The sequence below is a fragment of the Salvia splendens genome, unplaced genomic scaffold (genome assembly GCF_004379255.2).
Source record: "Salvia splendens isolate huo1 unplaced genomic scaffold, SspV2 ctg290, whole genome shotgun sequence".
Classification (NCBI taxonomy): Eukaryota; Viridiplantae; Streptophyta; class Magnoliopsida; order Lamiales; family Lamiaceae; genus Salvia; species Salvia splendens.
In genome coordinates, this window is record NW_024598930.1 from 2161 (window position 1) to 26506 (window position 24346).

General features: G+C 36.2%; 3 protein-coding genes across 7 annotated transcripts; 1 reads left to right on the top strand and 2 right to left on the bottom strand.

The window, feature by feature from the left end:
* Positions 1 to 2445: 2445 nt before the first annotated feature.
* Positions 2446 to 4484, bottom strand: LOC121789609 (hydroxyproline O-arabinosyltransferase RDN2-like). The gene is made up of 8 exons (XM_042188030.1): positions 4107 to 4484; positions 3959 to 4026; positions 3679 to 3880; positions 3503 to 3600; positions 3346 to 3415; positions 3174 to 3245; positions 2945 to 3058; positions 2446 to 2657 (listed from the first exon to the last, which is right to left on the bottom strand). Exons 1-8 carry the CDS (start codon positions 4482 to 4484, stop codon positions 2574 to 2576), a joined length of 1086 nt encoding a protein of 361 aa, XP_042043964.1. The 3' UTR covers positions 2446 to 2573.
* Positions 4485 to 17317: 12833 nt separating this feature from the next.
* On the top strand, positions 17318 to 20066 carry LOC121789607 (phosphatidylinositol 4-phosphate 5-kinase 6-like). Its single transcript, XM_042188024.1, has 6 exons — positions 17318 to 18674; positions 18808 to 18975; positions 19051 to 19216; positions 19289 to 19408; positions 19485 to 19678; positions 19755 to 20066. Exons 1-6 carry the CDS (start codon positions 17551 to 17553, stop codon positions 19912 to 19914), a joined length of 1932 nt encoding a protein of 643 aa, XP_042043958.1. The 5' UTR covers positions 17318 to 17550; the 3' UTR covers positions 19915 to 20066.
* Positions 20067 to 20267: 201 nt separating this feature from the next.
* On the bottom strand, positions 20268 to 23721 carry LOC121789608. Of its 5 annotated transcripts, none has more exons than XM_042188029.1 (7): positions 23477 to 23721; positions 22391 to 22829; positions 21693 to 21799; positions 21381 to 21502; positions 20985 to 21124; positions 20476 to 20569; positions 20269 to 20341 (listed from the first exon to the last, which is right to left on the bottom strand). In XM_042188029.1, the coding sequence occupies exons 3-7, from the start codon at positions 21703 to 21705 to the stop codon at positions 20291 to 20293; spliced, it is 420 nt and encodes a 139-aa protein (XP_042043963.1). In that variant the 5' UTR covers positions 21706 to 21799; positions 22391 to 22829; positions 23477 to 23721; the 3' UTR covers positions 20269 to 20290. The 5 variants fall into 5 exon arrangements, 4 of the variants coding, with proteins under 4 accessions (XP_042043963.1, XP_042043962.1, XP_042043959.1 ...); XM_042188028.1 differs by having other exon boundaries at positions 22332 to 22829; XM_042188025.1 differs by having other exon boundaries at positions 21381 to 21799.
* Between the last annotated feature and the right edge of the window lie 625 nt (positions 23722 to 24346).

Below are 24346 nucleotides of genomic sequence, written 5' to 3' on the forward strand. Positions count from 1 at the left end.
ACTCGCCAAACACGTTGATGTCAAACCCGCCGGAGCCGCCCTCGTATCCATCGCCGGACATTTTGTGATGAAAATTGGAGAGGTTAGATGAAAATTTGAGAGGAAATAGAGATGATTTGGGAAGAATAGATGTGTGTTTGTGTGTGTAATAAGGATGAAATAGGAGTATTTATAGAGTAAAAAAATAAAAATAAATAAAATAAAAAAATAAAAACAGTAATATTACCGTTTTCATTTTTTTAAATTTTTTTATTAAATTGGAATATTTTTTAAAAAAATGATTTATTGCGTCAGTGTGACGAAGCCCACTCGTGGGCAGGCGAGTGGGCATCACGCGTGGCGCCAGCTCGCGCCATGTGGCGCAGGCGCATGGCGAGCCAGCCCGCGAGACGTCTCGGTGGGATGGGCGTCTCGGCAAGACCGGGACGAGACGGGGCGCTACAACGCGTCTCGCCGCCGTCTCGTCTCGGTGGGACGAGCCACCGGCGGACGCGTTGCGGGTGGCCTTAGAGGCACTTTAATCACACATTTTACATTTTATCTTTAATCGTAAATATGAATTAATCGTTTTGCATTTAAAATTGAAAAATGAATTCAGCTAAAATATAAATACGTGGAAAATAATATTGAACATTATTTTTGTAAAATGGAAAAATTGGAAAATAATAATGTATATTATTTTTGTAAAATGGAAAAATGACTCTGACCGTGAGACTAAAAAATAAATCAAATTTACATCACACAAAACAAAAAAAACTAAAGAATGTATAATTACCACTTCTTCTAATGAGATTTAAGATATTGTTTATCAAAAGCTATAATATAAGATTACACTGGTGAGACACTTCCTAGTCGAGCTTCATTTCATTGCAATATAGTGACCTTGTACACTAAAAACCCAAACCTCGAAACCTAAATAATAAACTCTTAACTTTAAAATATACTCATCATGACCAACAAATAAGCCAAACATCAATAAAATTTCATCTTCTCCGCCATAGCGTCTTTCTTCTTTCTTCCTCTAGCGGCGCCTCTGCAAATTTTCGCCATCAAATCTTCGAGCAGTTCAGTTGGTGGCGATAGTGGAGGCAGCGGCAGAGGCGAGAATGCAATTCTGAGAATCGAAGGTTCAGTTAGATGGTGAGAATGTGTACATCTTTGATTATATATTGTTGGGTGGTAATATGAATGTATTTAATTAAGAGTCTTTTCAATTCAAATGTCCTGACTCTTCTCTTTTCTGATTGTTGTTATAATTAAAAAATGGTTTAATTGAATAAATGAGTTTGAGGAGTCTTTAATATTTTGGTAGAATGAAAGAGGGGATTCGTTTTTTTGCCTTAATTTCCAGACTAATAGGCACCTCTCTCACTCCCTACGATTTAATTATAGATTAAAGATAAATTATAAACGTATGGGGTGAATAATAATATTGTGCATTAAAATGCACATTGATGCTGGGCGTTATTTTTGTTGTAATTATGTCAAACATTGAGGGAAAAAAATGAACGATCTATTTGTCATTGTCTTCTTGAATTCTTTAAGATTGGTTAAGCCATGAATTACATTTAAATCTGAAACGGTTGGCTGGAACTTTAACACATAATGATGAGATTTTTTTTTAAATTTCATAAGATTGCCTGAATAATATCCGTGAATAACTGAAACTCTACAAATTCATTAAAAACAGTTTTAATTAGATTAATATAATTTTCCTCCTAAAATGACATTCTTGTAAATATCTCTAAAACTCCCATTTTATATATGTGTAGACAACACCACCTTATTTAAGGTTTTGCATATGTTTTCATGCGTGGATGGTTAATTGATTAATGGCTGTGGAAATTTAATGTAATTCTGCTGTTTCTTTGGTATTTGTGGGCTTCTTTTTCAGCTCGTGAGATGTGGTTTGTGTATTTAACTGGAATTGTATTTGACTAATTCAATTTCTTTTCTAATTTGTATACTTCTGCTTCTAAATTCGGAATCGATTGAAAATTTGAAAATCATAAGCATTGAGCAATTTCGATGCAATCATTCTTAGGGGTGGATCGGTACGGTATACCATACCGAGAACGTCATATCGCATATCGTACCGAAAATTGCGGTATGACAAAATACCATATCGATATCATACTGAATGATTCATTCTCCCAAAATTTTCTACTATACTTATTCAGTTATTTGGCTTTGCTTTGATTGGAGAGATGCAAATATGAGAGACAAAAATTAAATAAAGGTGACAAAAATTTGGAGAAATAAGAGAAAAGATAACTAATAGTAAATGCAAAGAGATGTGCCAAAGTAAATCTTACTGCAAAATAAAAGTGCAAAAGTGTCTCAAAGGGGATTATATCTTTATTCATTCCGGTAATAATATTTTTTCATGAGGTATCAAAAAATGCAACCTTTTTTTTGCAGTTTACTAAAAAATTACCTGGCCAAATGAAAAATCTATATATAACTACCTGATTTGAAACTGTAAAAAGAAATGTGGAGAAGAGCAAAGGCCTTACACAGACCACAACTCCTAAACCTGGTTTTTTCCTAAGTATACATTACCCTTTGTGATATCAATTTCCCCCAATAACTTCTTCTGTTGTTTGCCAATTGGGAAGCTTAGCGGTCGCTTCGTTCACCAACCTTACAAGAGTGACCTGCATAGACGAACGAGGTTCAAGTGAGCAATCGGGACATTGAATACCTTCTTGGTCGTGGCCTAAAACCAGACCACAACTGACAGATACAGTTTTAAACATTTGCAACGACAGCATTTAGAGTGCGATTAGCCTGTCGCATCCGCCCATGAACCAAAGAAAAACGCGTGATTTTTCAGCTGATCAAGTTCGTGGAAACAAAACTATATATCAGATCAGACTACTTGAACATTTCTACATAATAACAGCATCATAAAAATTATTGATGCTATGCTGTGACAACGTACCACACTTTCAGGGACACCGCGAGGAGGCAATGGCAGATTCTGAGGCGGAGGTGCATCAAGATACGCTCGCTTATCAAAACGCCACTCCCCAACTTTTGGGTAAATTAACTCTCCCTGAACATTCAACACATGATGGGAGATCAATTGTCAACCCGAAATAGATAACATTGTCGTCTTATGAGAATCGAGTATGATCAAAAGAGTTCACAATTTCCTCATCATACTTTACCTTCAAGTTGAAGTCACATGCATAAGTGTAATGAAGAATAAACTTGGTTTGTGTTTCCATGTCATAAGGAGGCTGAAATCAAGAATGCAAATACCATTTCAATTTTGAACTGATAACAAAGTTAGCCATAATAATACTTACTACATAAAAAATTCTGGATGAGGAGCAAAACCTGCAAAATGAAGTCATTCCGAAGAATATGCTGCACCCCGTGAAGAGCTGAGGCCACAGCATACCCATACCTTTCGTTCGACAATGAAACGTTAGAAAAGACGCTAAACAAGCTTGACACACTACACAGTCAGTTGATGCTTCAAAAATGTGCTCACATTTCCAACACCCATCCAAACTTACGATCCGTCTCAGGATCGTTTTTCATTTTCAACGAGACGTTCAACCAGGTTGGTGCAATTTCCATCAGCAAATCCTGGTGTATGTCAACATCATTAATTAGCCCAATTTGACAAGCAAGATTCAAGCAACAAAGAAAGCACATATATTCAACCTTCTTAATTATAACAGGAGAGTTTCCTATGGGATCAACATTCGACACTGGCCCCATCGCCTCAGGGAAGAACTTACGAATGAGCTTCTCATTTTCCACCGGTTTGATATAGAAAAACGGGAACGCTACAGGATAATCCCCGTAAGCCAAATTAGGCAGCGGTTTTAGAAATATGTGATCAGGCTCTGCCATCATTATATATCTGCAGCAGCTACAGAAAATGAGGATTTTCTTCAAACTCAAAAACTAGTCCATGCCTTTCAAGAGAGAGCAGACTCACTCTTCTTCAATCGTAAACTTCTCCAGCCATTGCACGAAAGCCCAAGGCCTATTTAAGACAACATAGCCCTGGACACATAACATGACATTTTCAACTAACTCGATGCACAATTCAAAGGCGCGATTTAAGTGAGAAAGAGTTGTCTCACCCGGTCCAAACCCGGGGGTAGAGGATCAACCACAACAGTGGGAATCTCATCCATGAGGTTGTCTGGACCCCGGGAATGAAGGATTCTGGTGAGCTTTCCCATGTTTGATCCGGGAAGATCCTTCTTCTTGTTGTACCAGTAGTACATTATACGGCACTGCCATTTGCTGTAAGGCGTATCCGTGGCTGTCAGGGCGACATGAAAAGGTCGTCGATGATTCCTCGATCTTTTCACATGATCTGGCATCTCAACCAAAGGATCCAAGACAAATTTATTATGCTTCTCATTAGATGTTACAACTATTGACACAAAATTATAGGTGAAGAGGAAACTCCCAATAGACAAGAGTGCCATGAAAAAGGCTGGTGGTTTCCTCATATTGTTTCAACACATAAATATCAAAAACAATTCAGTCTTGTTGATTCAAGAATTTAGTCAACAAGAATTGGAGTGTTTCATTCATACAAAGGAAAAAAATTAACTAAACTCTCTCCCTTAATTAGTCCAAAACCAAACTCTCTACAAATAATAGATTATCACCAAAAATTACAAACCAACATGAGACACACACACACTACATACAAATACATGAGGAATGGAGAGTGATGTGAGATTCCACTGTAGCAGTAGAACACACTCTTATTTAAAAACCAAATCATTTCACAATCCATTGCTTTTAATTCCTTTTTCCTCTCTAATCTACTTTCTTTCTTTAATTGTCTATAATATCTTTAAAACTTTATGCAACTTTGCTTTAATATTATCAGTATCTCTGCATTTATATGCAACTTTGCTTTACTATTTATCAATATCTCTGCATTTACTTTACTACTATCACCATATCTCTACATCTATTCGCAGTATTATCACAATATCTCTACATTTACTCTACGCAATTTTCTTTACTATTATCACACAATCTATCTCTAAAATAACAAATTTTACCCAAAATTTCATATTTTCGTACGAAAGTGAAAATTTAGTGAAAAAATCATGATTTTTGACATTAAAGTCAATTTGTCAGGATTAGGATTCTGACTAAATCAAAACGATATTGCAATCAATATCAAAAACAATATCGTTTTAAATATTTTATTGAGTAATAGTTTTGTTTCGAACAAGATTAAGATCATTTGTAAAACTGAATAAGTTTGCAAATAAGAATTTTTTTCTTGAATATATATATAGGGTAGTGTTAAACTCCTTTTCACCCCTTATATTTAAGTTTCTTCGCAATCTCGGTCGTTGGATCAGGAGGATGGATGTTCTAGATTAATAGCATATTTATCATCCCGCGCTTCATTATTTGACCAATTTGGTGCATCATGGGGGTGATTTAGTCAATTTGTGTAATCAAAACCGCAGAAAACGAATTGGGCGAAAATTTAGCGGGATCTTCCACCACTTTCATCACACGCATTTACTCACATCTATCATCACACGCATTTACTCACAATCTCGCTCCCGATTCTCTCTCAACAAGCGTCTTCTCATTTTCCAAATCTAGTAAAAACCCTAGCCGCCGCCAACGCAAAATCGCGACGATTTCTCGGAGATTCACCGCTGGTTCCCTTGATTTCAAATATCCCTTCCCGATTTGAACAAGATTTCAGTGCATTACAACAGCAGGTAGGGCTTGGTCGTTTTTTTTTTATCGATTTTCAACAATCGTTTTCCCAATGGCCAACCGAAATAAATCACCCACACCAAGATTCAACCGATTACCATCAAATCCGCGACTATTTGTTGTTAAAATTTTGTAGTTTTTTGATTGTTTGCTGTTACTCGCAGATTTTATAATGACTAAAAGAGGTAGACCTACCAACTCACAACAAACACAGAATGAGGGTGAGTTTCTGTTCGATTATTGGCTCTGTTTTTCTGCTTCACATATTTTAAATTTGATCCTACATGATTTAGTCGATTTTGTACCTTATTTCCGTGATTGTGTGCATTAATATACTTGATGTTTCCATTGTTTGTATGTCAGTGGACATTAGTGTCACAAAATATGCTATATTAGACAAATCATTACGCTTTTGGATCTGCACATCATTTGATTGTTTTATGCATCAAAATATCTTGTATTATGCATCATTTAAATGGTGTTTTTAATTGTTAAAAAGTACCGGTAATATACGTGGGAGTGCATTATTTGTTAATACATATGCATTATCTGTCTGTCTAAATTCATTTTATGCAACGGTAGATGAATTCTAAATCAGCTGGTGGTCACTGTGGATAGTGGATCCAGAGGTGTATTTGTCATTAATAAAATAAGTTTGTTGGTTAAGTAAATATCTTGTATGATTCATCATGGTTGTGTTATAATTGCATTATTTGATTATGAGGTTGCATTATTTGGATGGTTAAGTTGTTACCTATATATATATCTTGTATGATGCATCATGTTTGTGTTATGATTGCATTATTTCACTATGTGATTGCATTATTTGCTTATGTGATTGCATTATTTGAAAAATAAGATTTTTGCGTACATTATTTAGGTTAGACTTTGCATTATTTCTGTTGTATTGTTGCATTAATTGGTTGGTGTGGTACATTATTGTAGTATGAGCGAAGGCTGAATGTTTTTTTTCTAAATGTACATTATTGTGTTAATGTTATGCATTATTAGGTTGAAGTTGTGCATTTTTTTAACAATTTCTATGCATTATATACATGTTTCATGCATCAAATGCCTGTTGTTGTACATGGGTTAAATAGTGAATGGAATATTTTTATGTTCATAACTAGTCTGAATCTGTACATTATGTAGCTATTTCTATGCATTATTTATACTGTTTTATGCATCATGTGACTGTTGTTGTACATGTGTCAAAGAGTGAATGGAATATTTTTATATGTTAATTACTTGAGTGATTCTGTTCATTATTTGGCTATTTGAATGCATTATTTATACTGTTTTATGCATCATGTGACTGCTGTTGTACATGTGTCAAAGAGTGAATGGAATATTTGTATGTTCATTACTTGACCGGATCTGTACATTATTTAGTTATTTTAGTGCATTATTTATCATGGTTTATGCTTTATGTGACTGTTGTTGAACATATCCGGGTGATTGCAATATTCATGGTGCATTTGTTGATTTATTCTGAACATTATTTGATTATTATGTTGCATTATGTATCAGTTTTTAGGCATTATTTTGATGCTTCCGTACAAGAGTGTATAAGTGAATGTAGTATAACTGTCCACATTATTGTATTCAGTTTGTACATTATGTAACTAATTGTATGTTATTATTCTTTATGTTGTACAGCAACAAAGCAACTAATATTGGACATCGACGATGCGGTCGATGATATACTGCCAGTAGGAATTGCCCAGAAATTCCGGGAGCGAGTATCAGATGCCGGGACTAGTACAGCCCCAGAAGAGACGGGGGATAGGAAACCAAGGGGTAGGAATGTTGACTATCTGTATTGTCGATGAACCCCTACCGAGTTTCTGAATTGTATAAAGAGTTTAACGCCACGACAGAAGGAAGCCCTCACGGAATTTGTAAATGAGTCTAACAGTGAATGCAATATTTGTACATTATTTAGCTATTTCTATGCATTATATATCATGTTTTACGCATCATTAGATTGCTGTTGTACATGAGTCATAGAATGAAGGCAATATTTGTATGTTCATTATTTGAGTGATTCTGTACATTATTTGGTTATTTGAATGCAATATTTATCTTGTTTTATGCATCACTTGGTTGTTGTTGTACGCACTAGACCCTAGCCCTTGGGCTTGTTAACACGGCACACCTTAAATGAAATGGGGCAGGATAAATGTGCATTACATGTCACAAATAATGCATTAAAGAAACTAAAACTACGCATTACACTACATAATATGTACATTATGTATATCTGTTTTAAAAAATGCCTAAGCTCTATGCATGTGCAACCCGAGATGAATTACTGCAGCTCGTGTATTTGGACACCATTTTTTAGACTTAGAACATACTACACCCTAGCCCCTAGGCTTGTCAAACCCTTAGGAAAAACAAGAAATGTGCATCAAGCATCGAAACACGGCACAACCTAAACTAAACGGGTAAGGATAAATTGTCACACCTCAACCCCTCTGACGTATACTCTTATAATAAATAAATCACTTATAATAAAATCAATCAATACACGTGTCTAATTCATAGAACACTCATATTATATAAGTTCAAACCAACACTTATCCGACACATATTTCAAAATATTCTGTAAAGTAGTGGAACCCTCTCACCACTCTATATAATATACAATTATCTACATGCAAAATGATGAGGAGGAGAAGGTTGCCAATATGCGTCAGCCGCCGAACCTGATAACACGTGGCGTTCCTATGACCCATGTCAGTCAAAACTTTACTGCTATCTTATTCCTGAAAAATTTAGTGGTTTATATGAGCCACAACTCAGTATATATAAACCTTACCTTTAATTCCACAGTCCAATAGTCAGCCATATTCTTAAACCAAAATATATAGCAATAACCAGCAAATATTCAATCCAAATTCATATACATATGCACATGCCACTTTGTTTAGTTTATTATTCTGTAACAGTCAAGCCTGAAATCTGCCCGGGATTCCTCTATGATTGACCCGTAGGTCCCATTATGATTTGGACTCATAGGTCCCTCTGTATTTGGACTCATAGGTCCCTCTATATTTGGACCCATAGGTCCCTCTGTAATTTCAGATCCAGTACAGGGCTGTCACAGATCATCTTTAATCACATGATTCATGTACTTTCAATACCATATGTAAAACATCAATTACATATTTCTATCATAAAATTCATTTACAACATCATATCCATTGCACCGATCACATATCCATATCATATTCCACCATCTATATCAAATAACACATAATCATATTAATTTCACACCATATAATCCAATAATTCATTCCAATTCAACATATAACAATCAACCACATAACACATGTAAAACTAAAAGTGTGATTTATACACACCTTATCACGATAGGTAATCTGATCGAACACTAGCTCTTGATTCCCGATCTACGTTCCTTGATCCTAACTACATAAGCTCAAACTATGATCTTATACTCTCTGCACTCCATCTTCTTCCTCTTCTTTTTAATACATCACGTAAATATATTTATCGGTATAAGCCGACTTACTTGATGTGATCTATCTAATATGTATTAAAATATAATAGCCGACCTTACATGTTTTTTTTCTTTTAAATTAGAAAAGTGATGATTAAGAAAATTGTACACAAATACACCTACTATTGTGACACCTATCATTATTTCATTTCTATATTAATATTTCAGGCGCACACACGTTACAATTCTATTTTGCATGTACTATTTATTTATTTGAATTAAACTTAATAGTTAACATAACATATACATATACGCACTACATATCTACTTGCATGCATGTAATATACGTATATATACATCTTTGAAACCTTCCAATAATCTATTTAATGTATATCTAATGCAATATAATACACAATGATAATAAAATATATTAATATGCAACGTAATGCATGTTTCGGGTTATGGATGTCACATAAATGTTCATTACATACCACAAATAATGCATTACAGAAACTAAAACTACGCATTACATTACATAATATGTACATTATGTATATATGTTTTAAAAAATGCCTAAGCTCTATGCATGTGCAACCCCAGACGAATTACTCAAGCTCGTGTATTTCGACAACGTTTCTTAGACTTAGAACATACTACACCCTAGCCCCTAGGCTTGTCAAACCCTTAGGGAAAACAAGAAACGTTCGCCAAACAATGACACACGACACAACTTAAATTAAACGGGTCAGGATAAATGTTCATTACATATCACAAATAATGCATTATAGAAACTAAACAACGCATTATACTATACAAAATATACATTATGTGCAACCCACACGAATTAATGCAGCTCGTGTATTTGGAAAATATTTTTTAGACTATGAACATATTACACCCTAGCCCCTAGGCTTGTTAAACCCTTAGGGAAAACAAGAAACGTGCGCGAAACATTGAAACACGACACAACTTATATTAAACGTGTCTGGGATACATGTTCATTACATATCACAAATAATGCATTACAGAAACTAAACTATGCATTACACTATACAATTTGTTCATTATGTGCATCAGTAAAAAAACTACCTACGCGCTATTCTCTGCAGACAGTGCATGTGACTTCGTGAGTGCACTGCATTCAATAGTAGATTGTCTCTTTGGCACTGGAGAAACTAAGCAAATGGGAAGAGAATTCCAGTCCCAACAAATAAACTCTGAACATGGTGTATTTCTTTTTACCTTCACTTCCCTTGCTTTTGTTTTTGCCAACACCACCTTCCCACCTTCTTCAACTCCACTTGCTTTCTGATACGCCTCACCCACTGAACTTGTCACCTACATATTAGAATCATCAATTTAATCAAAACAAAATAGATCATATAGATCAGCGACCGCATACCATTACAAATAAGCGATTACTCGGATTTGCACAACAAAAGGCGACTTAACGGACATATGTTGATTGATATTAAAAAAATCGATACATAAACTAAGGACGCCGTATCTTATTTACCTCGTATCTTATTTGGCAGAACACCGATCGCTACGACACAATCAACAATAAATATTAACGACGAGGACACGTGAACGTATATCCGATAAATCCACACAGTGATGACTGAAAAAAATCAATTGCAACGCTGTGAGTGTGGCGAAATAACAAACCTAGTAGTACGTATGCACCGTTGCCACCACATAACCATAAACCGTGCATCATATTTCGATAAAACAGTAAAAAGGCACACCAACATCAAACACAAATTTCATGATCTACACACAACTGGTAGTGCGACTGATTTTCGACTAAAAATTGCAAAAAACGGAAATTAATAAACATGGGGAAAACCGGATGAAATACCTTCTTCCATTGATAATCGAACAAACTTGAAGAATCAAAATCTGTGTGCGCTTGAATCTATGAAAGGATAATTTGTCGCAGTGTGGTCGACGCAAACAATACACCCACAGTAATGGGGACAGAATTGGACGAAAATCTGCAGAAATTAATTTGAGCAAGTGAAGAAATCGTAAAGGGAGGAAATCATGGAGCCTACCATAACTAACTCCAATTGTTATTCCCTATTCTGCCCTCTACACGTTAAACATTAGGTAAATTTTAATGTTTCAGTTTAATATGTAAACCATCCGATCAGTGCAAATCCACGGTTGATATTTAGAAGGATATAGGATTTATTAGTGAAAAAGGATTTGAATACAATCCTATATATATATATATAGGGTTGCGTTAAAGATAGAACCATTCTTAAGTGTAGAACCTAGAACTCTACATATTTTATTCATTGGATGGGGAAAAAATGACGGTCAAGATTAAAAATCATACATATTAGACTATGTTTTCACGACATTCCGGACTCAACATGTGAAAAAACTCACATGTTGATGGAAGAATGAATGAAACGAAGAAGAGTCCATGCATGCTTTATTTTTTCACTTATCTGCATTCACCCATTAATAATAATTTTGGTTGTAATGGGAAGTTGTTGTGCAAATCAACACCATTGGATTAAAAGATCTAACGACCTCCGTTTGGCATTTGTTCTACGTTTAAGAATGGTTCTATCTTGATCACAATCCTATATATATATATATATATATAATAATTTTGTCTATAATTAAATAAGACTTTAATTTATAACTTACACATCTTAATGCAAATAAAATAAGTATTTTTTATAATGTCAAACGACACTAAAAACTTTTAATTTGTGAGGGGATATCTCCAACTCAAGTCCTCTCTAGATAAGATTTTATTCGACAATAGTATTAGTACTTCTCGCAAATCAATTACCCTTTGTCCAACCTACCAAGGTATAGGATTACAAAAATTTTACACTTTCACAGACATCATAAAAATGTTGGATATTTTAGTATAAACATCATAAAAATGTTGGATATTTTAGTGTAATTGGATTAACTTGATTGATCAATATGATCATAATGAGATATCAAATAAGTTGAAAGTGCATAGTGTACACTTATTTGAATTCGTTATGATTAGACGGGGTTCGGAGGCAGCGCCCCCCGAGTAGCGGGGTCCAAGGGGTAGAGCCCCTGGTTGGGGTCGAGCTGACAGGTCAGCTTGGAAATTTTTTATTTCCATTAAAGTTGTTGTACAGAAAATTCATCCGAAAACGTAATTTCCGAAAGTTGAAGGACTATTCTGCAATTCATTTTCCCGCCAGAAAACTGTTAAAAACAGTTTTGATATTGAAGGGATGCAACGTTTCACTTTCAACCTCTTTTTATTGATCATCATCTGGTTCGAAAAGGATCACAGAATCGACATACGAATTCTTCAAAACCTGAATTGTATCCGATCAAATATTGGTAGAACCACCAATTGATTTGATCTGAAAGTGTTTCACGCCTTTCACGATATCCGATTTGTTCACGTTTGATAATATCTCCCTAACAAAGATCAAATCAAAATTTTCTGAAAATGTCGAACAAGGAAACGGCGAAGGAAGCAATGAAAGGTTTTGCGAAGTTGGATAAGTTTGCTGGCCAAGATTTCAGACGCTGGCAGAAGAAGATGCATTTCATGTTAACTGGTCTGAAGGTCATGTATGTTCTGAGTACTCCCATGCCAGAGGCTGTTGAAAATGAAACTCTGGAACAGACGAGGAGGCGGATGGAGTGGGAGAACGACGACTACATATGCCGTGGTCACATTTTAAATGGTATGTCTGATTCCCTATTTGATGTATATCAAAACGTAGAGTCTGCTAAAGAGTTGTGGGATTCCCTCGAAGCCAAATATATGGCAGAAGATGCCTCTAGCAAGAAATTTCTTGTTGGTAATTTTATTAACTATAAAATGGTTGATTCGAGGCCTGTCATGGAACAATATAACGAATTGTTGAGGATATTGGGACAATTTTCCCAATATGATATGAAAATGGATGAATCCATTTCTGTTTCTAGCATTATCGATAAACTGCCACCCTCCTGGAAAGATTTTAAAAACAATCTGAAACATAAGAAGGAGGAGTTGAATCTGGTCGAAATTGGAAGTGACTTCCAAATCGAACAGTCCATACGTGATATGGAAAAGGGCTCTGTCGGTAATGGGAAAACAATGGTTGGTTCTTCTGTGAACATGGTGGAAGAGGGTGAATCCTCCAAGGCTGGGAAAGAGAAAAGATCGTTTCAAGGGAAACGAAAGTTTCAAGGAAACTACAGTAAGGCTGGGGATAAGAAGCCTAAACTGATGTGTTGCAAGTGCGGTAAATCTGGGCACTTCAAAAAGGACTGCCAGTCTGGAAACGGTGGAAGTAAAGGAAAGAACGTAGCTGGTACAAGTGGATCCAAGGATCCGGGAAAATAATCAGGTTTGTTTTCTGTACCTAATGATCATTCGGTTGAAAATTATTATGCATCAATAATTTCTGAAGCACTTTATTTGCAGGATGATGATCTCTCGTGGTGGGTTGATTCGGGTGCAACGTGTCATGTGTGCAAGGATCGTCAATGGTTCAAAGATTTCAAACCAATTGAATATGGATCTTCATTGAAGATGGGCAACGTTGCAACTGAACCAATCAAAGGATTAGGAACTGTTAGCCTAGTGTTTACTTCCGAAAACTCTTTAGTGTTAAAGAATGTTGTATATGTACCCGGTATTCGTAAAAACTTGGTGTCTGGTATTGTATTAAAAATTGTGGTTATAAACAAGTTTTAGAAAGTGATAAATATATTCTGTCAAGACATGGTACTTTTATTGCTTTGGTTATCTTTGTGGCGTGTTTAGGTTGAATCTAGATGTTTCTTTTGTTAATAATTCTGTTTGCATGACTTCTAATAGTTCCAGTAATCATGTTAGTAAATCAGAATTGTGGCATGCTAGATTAGGACATGTACATTACAAGAGATTAAAAAGACATGTCAAAAATGAGTTTAATACATGCTTTTGAGTTGAATAATGAAAGGTGTAAAACTTGCATGTTAACTAAGATTACTCGTCAACTTTTCAATAAACATATCAGTAAAGATACTAAGGTATTAGAACTTATACATAGTGATTTGTGTGACTTTCATTCTACTCCATCACTTGGAAATAAAAAGTATGTAATTACTTTTAATGATGATGCTACTAGATATTGCAATGTGTATTTGTGCCATTCAAAAAATGAAGCTCTTGATAAATTTAAAATATTCAAAGAAAGTGTAGAGCTTCATCACAGTGTGAAGATTAAAGTTCTTCGCACTGATAGGGGAGGTGAGTATTATGATCAAGTATATTTCAAATCTACTGGTATAGTACATCAGACCACTGTTCCATATACACCACAACAAAATGGTGTAGCAGAAAGAAAGAATAGAACGTTGAAAGAAATGGTTAATTCAATGTTGTGCTATTCTGGCCTAAGTGAAGGATTTTGGGGTGAGGCTACGTTAACATCATGTTACTTATTGAACAGAATTCCTAATAAAAGGAACAAAATAACCCCTTATGAACTTTGGCATAAAAAACCACCAAAACTGAGCTATCTCAGAGTTTGGGGTTGTCGGGTTGTGGTAAGACTAATTGACCCTAAAATAAAGACTATAGGTCAAAGAGGTATAGATTGTGTATTTCTTGGTTATCCTAATAATTCTGTTTGTTATAGGTTCTATGTAATATAACCTAATGAATACGTATCCGTGCACTCTATTATTCAGTCAAGAGATGCTGATTTTGGCAGTGAGAATAGATTCACATCTTTACCTAAACCTAGAGGCATGATTGCAAGTTCTAGTGACTGTGATGTGACTAACAAAGTGACTAATACACCTCCTGAGGTTAGGAGGAGTAGTAGAGCAAGAAAAGCTAAGTCTTTTGGTGATGATTTCCAATTGTATTTAGTAGAAGGATTAAGGAATGAAATTAACTTTCAATATCAATATTGTTTTAATATTAGTGATGATCCAAGGACCTACAAAGAAGCTATGGCATCGAGGGATGCTGCATTTTGGAAAGATGCAATCCAAGATGAGATGGATTCTATAATCCAAAATAATACTTGGAAACTGACTGATTTACCACCTGGGTGTGAACCTTTGGATAGTAAATGGATCTTCAAAACAAAATTGAAGGTGGATAGAAGCATAGACAAATATAAAGCCAGATTGGTTATCCAAGGCTTTAGACAAAAGGAAGGAATTGATTTCTTTGACACATATGCTCTTGTTGCAAGGATTTCCACCATTAGATTATTGTTAGCACTTGCTGCTATACATAATCTAATAATTCACCAAATGGATGTTAAGACTACCTTTTTGAATGTGAATTAGATGAAGAGATTTACATGAAACAACCAGAAGGCTTTATCATGCCTGGTAATGAACATAGGTTTGTAAATTGGTTAAATCTCTTTACGGACTAAAGCAAGCCCCCAAGCAATGGCATCAAAAGTTTGATGACGTGGTTTTGTCTAATGGTTTTGTATTAAACCAAGCAGACAAGTGTGTATATAGCAAATTCGACACTACTAGCAAAGGGGTGATCATTTGCCTATACGTAAATGACATGTTGATCTTTGGTACTGACAAAGATCAAGTGGATAAAACAAAGGAATTTTTGTCATCTAAGTTTGAGATGAAAGACATGGGGAAGGCTGATGTGATTCTTGGAATTAAGATCACACATGGAGAATAAGGAATTTCCATTTCTCAATCACATTATATTGAGAAGGTGTTGGAAAATTTTTATTTCAAAGATTGTTCTCCAGTTAAGACTCCTTTTGATCCTAGTGTAAAACTCATGCGTAATAAAGGAGTTGCTGTGAATCAGCTTGAATATTCAAAGGCTATTGGATCACTCATGTATGCCATGATTAGTACTAGACCCGATATAAACTTTGCAGTTGGAAAATTGAGTCGATATACTCACAATCCAAGTTTAATCCATTGCAAGCAATGAATCGAGTATTTAAATACTTAAAAGGAACCATGGATTATAGTTTGTCTTATTCTGGATTCCTTTATGTTCTTGAAGGTTATTCGGATGCAAGTTGGATTACCTAATGGAAGATCATTCTTCCACAAGTGGTTGGGTGTTCCTTCTTGGAGGTGGTGCTATATGTTGGGCATCAAAGAAACAAACTTGTATCACTAATTCAACAATGGAATCAGAGTTTGTGGCATTAGCAGCAGCTGGTAAAGAGGCTGAATGACTAAGAAATTTAATATATGAAATTCCATTGTGGCCTAAACCGATATCATCTATATCTATCAGATGCGATAGTGCAGCTACCTTGACTAAGGCATATAGTCAAGTGTATAATGGAAAGTCAAAACACTTAGATGTTAGACATAGCATGATTCGTGAACTTATTACAGATGGTGTGATATCTGTGGAGTTTGTGAGAACTCACAACAATTTAGCCGATCATTTAACCAAATGGTTAAGTAGAGATCTTGTGCACAAATCGACTATAGGGATGGGATTAAAGTCCACAATAAATCTCTGATTTTAAGATACCCAATTCCCATTTAGTATGACACTAGATGCTGAATTCAATGTGTTATCAACGACGTATACTCAGTGTTATCCAAACAAAATGAAGAAATAACATGAACTTATAATTAATATATTAAAAATTTAATAATTGTAAATCGATTAGTAGGAATAAAAAAAGTATTTTGATCCATTATAAGTCCAATGCATCCACGTAAATTTATTAGCTACTATTACACCCGCCATCATCATAAAATCATTTATCATGTTCTAGAAAATAATAATGTTAAAATGAGTTTTGAGATGAAATTGCAAACTAAAATAAGAATGTCCAAACTGACCACTATCGTTAGCATCCCTCCATTTGTTAGGTGCGCAAGAAGATTTAGGAGCCTATTCAGGAGAGGAAAAACAATCGTATTTGCTCAATCTTTGGCGTCAAAAAAACTGTCTCAAAATCCAAGCTTTATTTAGTAAAAAGAAACGATGAAACATAATTTTTAAAAATAGTAAACTCCTTAGAGAAAAGTAGAAGAAAGGTTGCATGTTTATGATTTGTTCTTGTCTTTTGTTTTTCTTGTCAAATAATCACACATCTCCTGTTTCATAAAGAGATTTTTTTACAAGGAAACAGGCCAATCATCTCCATAAAAATAAGTAGTGGAAAGAAAAGAAAAAAAGTTCATAGAATAAAACTGGGGATGTTGATGATCCCCTTATGAAAATGCTCTAATTTGAGGAAATGCATAGAGATTCAATCTCATCATAGAGGGGAGAAAATGAGTGTTGATAATGTATCAGAGGTGAGATTCTTGAAAGAAACCAAATATGATCTTGGGTGAGAAAGGAGAAGGATGAGAGTGGAGAAAAAGTTGGAAGGAGGAGGAGGATGAGTGGCATTGTCAAAGTGTGGGAAGCGAAGTTGAAGAAATCTCGAGGCACGGTGAAGAGGAGGGCCAACAGCATATTTGCAGCAATGTCAGTTGCCCATGTGGACGATGAGCATCCCCACGTCGACAAGGACTTCCCCAACCACGACACCTTCTCTGGCCAATGGTCGGAAAACTGGCCCCACGGCCATGGCACATGCTCTTGGGCCGACGGTTGCACCTACGAGGGGGACTGGCACCACGGCTGGATGATGGGCCACGGTCGGTTCACCTGGCCCTCTGGAGCCGCCTACGAGGGTGGATTCAAGAATGCCTTCATGGAGGGAGATGGCGTTTTTGTAGGCTCCTCTAATGAGAGGTATACTGGGGCTTGGCAATCCAACCTCAGGCACGGTAAGGGCGTTTGTCAATACTCCAACGGGGATAAATACGAGGGCCATTGGCGTCGCGGCCTGCCTAATGGAAAGGGAAAGTATAGCTGGATTAATGGGAACCAGTACGTGGGGCATTGGAGGAGGGGGAGAATGAATGGGAATGGAATCATGGTTTGGGCTAATGGGAATAGATATGAAGGTAGTTGGGAGGCTGGGTTGCCCTGGGGCAATGGGACCTTCCGTTGGGTTGATGGTAGTTGCTATGCTGGGGTGTGGAGTAAGGATCAAAGTGAGCAGAGTGGGACTTACTATCCATCGAGTTCTCATTCGGGTAGCTTTGAGTGGGATCCTCAAGAAGTTTATTTGGAGAATCTGAGTGATTGTAGGATCCATCCTGGTGAGGAGATTGGTGACTACCCTTGTATGAAGATGTTGAACTGGCCTTGTGATGGGGAGGAAGTTCTAAGGAATTCTGCCGTGAATAATTTGAGGGCGAGCTCTGTGGATGGTGGGGGGTTAAGCAATGCAGGCTCTGAGTATAGTTTTGATGGGAGCAGTGCTCGCTTTGAATCTGGTAGGGATTTGGGGGAGGGGTCCCCCGGGACAAGGAGGGCTGAGGATTTGGATACGGTGGCTAGAGGGGTCGGGAGGCCACATATCGTTATCAAGCCAACCAAGAGGCAAGGGAACACTATATCCAAAGGGCATAAGAATTATGATCTCATGTTGAATTTGCAGTTAGGGATAAGGTAATTTGCCTTCTAATGTGCAAGGAAAAGAAAATGATTTGGATGATGTTGGTCTTCTGTGAAGTTGCCACTACAGTTTAGATTTCTTGAATGCAGTTTCAAATATATTTGAATTGAGTTCATGTTGTTGTAGGCACGCTGTGGGAAGACCTGCTCCATCGACAACGCTTGATCTAAAACCTTCGGCTTTTGATCCAAGGGAGAAAGTATGGACAAAGTTCCCTCCTTCGGGATCCAAACACACCCCGCCTCACCAATCGTGTGATTTCAGATGGAAGGACTATTGTCCATTGGTTTTCAGGTGAGGTAGTGTTATGGTGTTCTCTAGATGTTAAGCTTGAGTCACACCAGATGTATGTTTTTCATTTCCTTTCAGGGCGCTTCGGCAATTGTTTAAGGTGGATCCTGCTGATTACATGATATCCATATGTGGAAATGATGCCCTCCGGGAGCTCTCCTCGCCAGGTAAAAGTGGAAGCTTCTTCTACTTGACCAACGATGACAGATACATGATCAAGACCATGAAGAAGTCAGAGGCAAAAGTGAGTTCAAATCTATTATATTAATTTCAAATCTTGAGCATACAAGATATAACATAGGAGATGGTTGCTTAGCAGGTGCTTATCAGAATGCTTTCAGATTACTATAAGCACGTCCGCGCCTTTGAAAACACCCTTGTCACCAAATTCTATGGTCTCCATTGTGTGAAGTTGACTGGCGCTGCACAGAAGAAGGTAACCAACAAGAACACACATTCATTTTGATATTAATATCATCCATTCATTCTCATAATGTGATTCACTCAAACAGGTGCGATTCGTGATCATTGGGAATTTGTTTTGCACGGAATATGCCATCCACCGACGCTTTGATCTGAAAGGCTCCTCCCACGGCCGCCTAACTGACAAGCCCGAATCAGAGATTGAACCAACCATGACCCTCAAGGACCTCGATTTGAACTTCATATTCCGTTTGCACAAGTCTTGGTTCAGAGATTTCTGCAGGTATAATTCAATCAATCAAAACTAGTGTTAAATTAAGGAATCTAGTTTGATTCTGAAATATCTATGTTGTGCATAGTCAAATAGACAGAGACTGTGACTTACTTGAACAAGAGAGAATCATGGATTACAGTCTTCTTGTTGGCATTCACTTCAAAGACCTGACCAATGCCGGGGAGCCCCTAATTATGTGTGCCCAAACGCCTCTAGGCAACGGATCACCGGACCGCAGCCAGTAAGATGCTTCCCAAAATCAATCTTCTTATTCCTAACAGAAAAAATGACAAGTGGTTGTGGCAGGTCGACAACGTTCAAACTAGGTGCCAACATCCCTGCACGAGCCGAGCTGACAGTAAGGAAAAATAATGGGGAGGCTCAGCTAGTGGGAGAGCCGACAGGGGAGTACTACGACGTGGTCCTCATTTTCGGCATCATTGACATCCTGCAAGACTACGATATTAGCAAGAAGCTCGAGCACGCCTACAAGTCATTCCAGTTCGACCCGACCTCTATCTCAGCTGTGGATCCCAAGCAATACTCCAAACGCTTCAGGGATTTCATATTCAGAGTTTTTACAGAAGACGGTTGATGGGATCCATCTTGTTGTATTTATAGCTACCATTTTTGTACCAATTCTTTTGGTCCAAGGCCACTACACAAAATAAGCTTTGTACACAACAACGACAATGAGTTAATATACAATACAAGGAAACATAGTACCAATTATTAGTACCTCGTCATGTTTCCTACTTAGAATTCGGAATAGTTTTTACTTTTCATTTACTTTGATTAATGCTTACCTTTATTACATTTTTTGGCTTGTCTTTGGCCATGTAGAAATAGTCTGACCTTTGAAATATTGCAAAAATAATTTGACTTGAAATAATCTGGAGACTGAGGTGGAAAACTCAAGTTAATTTGGATAATTTAATTTAATTTGTAAATTATGTGGAAATATATTTTTCGGTTAAGCATCAAAACAAAGTCAAAAATATACTTTCAGCATCAAACTGGCGCCATTTTAACGTCATTTTGATGCTCAAGTAGAAAATTTATTTTCTAACCGATTTAGATAATTTTCACCAAATCAGCCATATCTACAACTCGTCAACTGAAATGGGGAAATAAGACGGAGATAACGAGGAGAACAAGAAAAATAGAGGCTGGATTCCCATAAAACTATTTCTTATATGTGTCTCTAATATAAACTCATCAGCTATACAAATACAACTATACAAGGGAATATATACTATATGTATAAATTATATTACTACAACATTAGCAAAATGAAATAAGACCTGGATATTACCATGGTTCAAAGTTTTTGAAAAGGATATTTCTGTGCTCCTGTTGTTTTGACCAACCAACCCCCATCAAAATCAGGTTCAACCGTACTACTAGTTTCTTTACGGCTTCTTCCTCGACATTGGTGTCTGAACCAGTTTGTTGCTGCAAATAAAATGCAACATTGAGTCACTCAACTAAAAAAAACTAAGTACTCCCTCCGTCCCAAGATATTAGACTCATTTATTTTGACACAAGAATTTAAGAGGTGTTGTTTAGTGGTGTAAGTGGAGTTGGTAATAAAGTAGATTTTTACCATAAATAGAAATGGTTCAAGTATGTTGGGACACCCCAAAGTGGTATACGAGTCTAATATCTTGGGACGGAGGGAGTACATATTTTTGGAATTGACAAGGCAGACCTTTGTGTTCTGGTAATGCTTAAGGAACAGTGCTTCCTCGTAATATCCACAATGGTAGAGGAGTACGGCATAGTCTCTTAGTTCCTTAGGATTATGCTTGAGTAAAATAAGGCGTTCACATGCTGTTACAAGGCATAAATTGTTAAAATGATAATGAAATAAGGGCACCTCTGGAAAGCTACTTTCACCAACACAAGGTATGCACAAGCTACTTTTAGTTGTAGGGAGAGTGTCTAGACTCATTATCATATAATTATTCATCTATGATTAAGTCGTGAGATTCAATCTCATGAACCAAACATAATATACTACCCTTCATTAGCATTGTTGGCACCAGTGGCTTCTGCGGCCCTTAGGAATGAACTCCTAGCATGATCAAGTTGAAATGGCCAGAAAGCATTCTTTAAATCTTTCAGTATCTGCACAAAATGGGAACAACATTAGGTTACCACCAACCCTTTAATTCCAAGATCTCAAGAGTATATTAAGGAATTGTTCTTTCCCTTAGCACATATCATTAAATTTGATGATAAATAAACTGGTTGCCGACTCACTTTATTAAATCTGTGTTAAAAGATGTAAAAGGATAAACAGAATTCTTGGAGTCTTAGATGCAAAATTATAAGGTTATTTACCCAGTGAATATATCTTAGATTTGATTTAAAGTTCAACATGTGAGGCTTGCTCTTTTCATAGCAAAATAATAAAAATGACATCTGGATTCTGGCATAGCTAGGTGAAATGGAAGCATAACTAATGGAGTACAATGTTGGACGCCTACAAACACATTAATTGTAATATTTACTCAGGGGCTCCTACATACTTGGTCTGACTAGGAGGTTCTCCAATGTGATTTCAAATACCAAGATATAAAAGGAGCAAACACAACCATCAAACACAGTCTAGTCAAAGATCATGCAGGACAAGTTCAGAAGGATGCCCACAACTGACCTTCCGTAAAGGATCATATGGTCCATATTTAACTAGACAGCAATTAACAAAATTATCACCTCCACTAGTAAAGATTGTGATGTCATAATATGTGATTGATCAGGTTCTTTGATCTTTTGTTTTAGATACCCTCTGGGAGAACTATGTGAATCACGGGGAAAGAAGATTTCAACATCAAAATTCAGAACACCAAACATGCGAAGAATCTGTAGAATCTCTGAGTATATAAGGGAGAGCATGGAAACAGAGGTATAGTTATCATTCTAAACAGTCAAGAAAATTGTCTGGTGAGCAAAATCCGATAGAGAGGGTATCTAATCTCTCAATGAAATCATCAACTGGCAATGGAACAGAAGAGTGTGAGATGAGGGAGTCATCTTCAGCTGCTATATGAAGAGCTGCTCTGGCTAAATCAACCCCTCTATTAATAGCGATACTTGTTCCTCTCTCAATGTCAGAGACGTCTTTTATCTGCGAGCAAAAGCCTACCCTTGCAGCCTGTTCAACAGAGACAAAGTTAAATATTGATCCCACAAGACAAACATAAAAATAACTACTGAATCAAAGGAGAAGGAATCACAAAAGATATTTCTACTTTCAATAAATTACTATCTTTTTGTGCCACTGTCAGCAGGGTTAACTAACAAAAGAGGTAATATCAATCTTTTGGTATAACAGCCACATCCATTCTGTACATAATGTAAATTCTCTTAACAAGTTGTATGACCACTACCATTGACTCACATTATTCCGCATTCCTCAACAAGAATCACAACACATTCTGTAATCAATTTCAACATGACATTCAACAACATGACATTCTTCCGCCATCAGCGAAGCTATTACACAAAACTTGCTTGCAGATTCCAGAATTTTGAGTGATGAAAATCAACACGAAATCAATAATATCATTCTGATTCTGCAAGCACACTTAGAAGACCAGACTGTAAATTCTGAATTTAATTAAATTTAGATATAAACGATAACAAAGCTTTCCGTATTGATCACGACCTACTTAGAATAATCGTTGCAGATGACCGAATTTCGCAGTAAAATTGATGGAATAGTTGAGTTCACAAACTATTCCATTCATCAATAAGCAGACACACCACATGAAAAAATGTACTTAAGCAGATAAAATTGACCCTGGCGCGTGAGACGTATCGATGCCGGAAGAATCAAGCGCATCATGAAGCACAAATTTGAAATCATCTTCAGCGGATAATCCACATTTACAGCGGCAATTCATGCTCCGAGTGGAAAGATGGAATTGGAATTTGGAGAGTGTCCATGGAAGAAAGTTGCAAGTTCATGAAGAAGATTATTCTACGCTGCTCGATTGGAAAGCCATAATTGATAATTGCAATCGACAACTAACTCCTTTCATGGAATTACTGAGCTGCTAATATATTTATCAATTACTCCCTCCATCTACGAGTCATTTTAATTTTTTACACTCATTTTATAAATATAATATATAATAAATAGTTAAAATGGAAAAATAATAAAATAAGTGAGAATAATGTAGAAAAGACTCTCTTACTTTTACTATTTATTATATCATTTTATAAAACGAGTGCAGAAAAATCAAAGTGTCAAAATGACTTTGATACGATGGGAGTAATAATTTCCGTAGAAATAAGTTTAATCAGAAATTAAATATCTATCATGACACTTTTTTTCTAAAATATCAGAAGAGAGAATAATCAACTTAAAAGAAAGTTACTCCGTATTTACTCTCACACTCTACATACACTATTAATTTCAATCGACAATTATTTCTATGGGATTGAAAAAAAAATCATCTATTTTTATGGGATGAGGGGGAGTATTTATTTCTATCTCCTATTTTTCCTCCCATACATTAAGAGATAGTACGTGAGTTCTATCTCCCATTTTTTTTCTCCCATTTTTTTCTCCCATAAATTTCAATCCCCTATCTTTCTTATGTCAAACTTCTCTCATCTCTTTATCTATTATAATTCTTTTAACAATTATTCAAATTTGCTAAATAA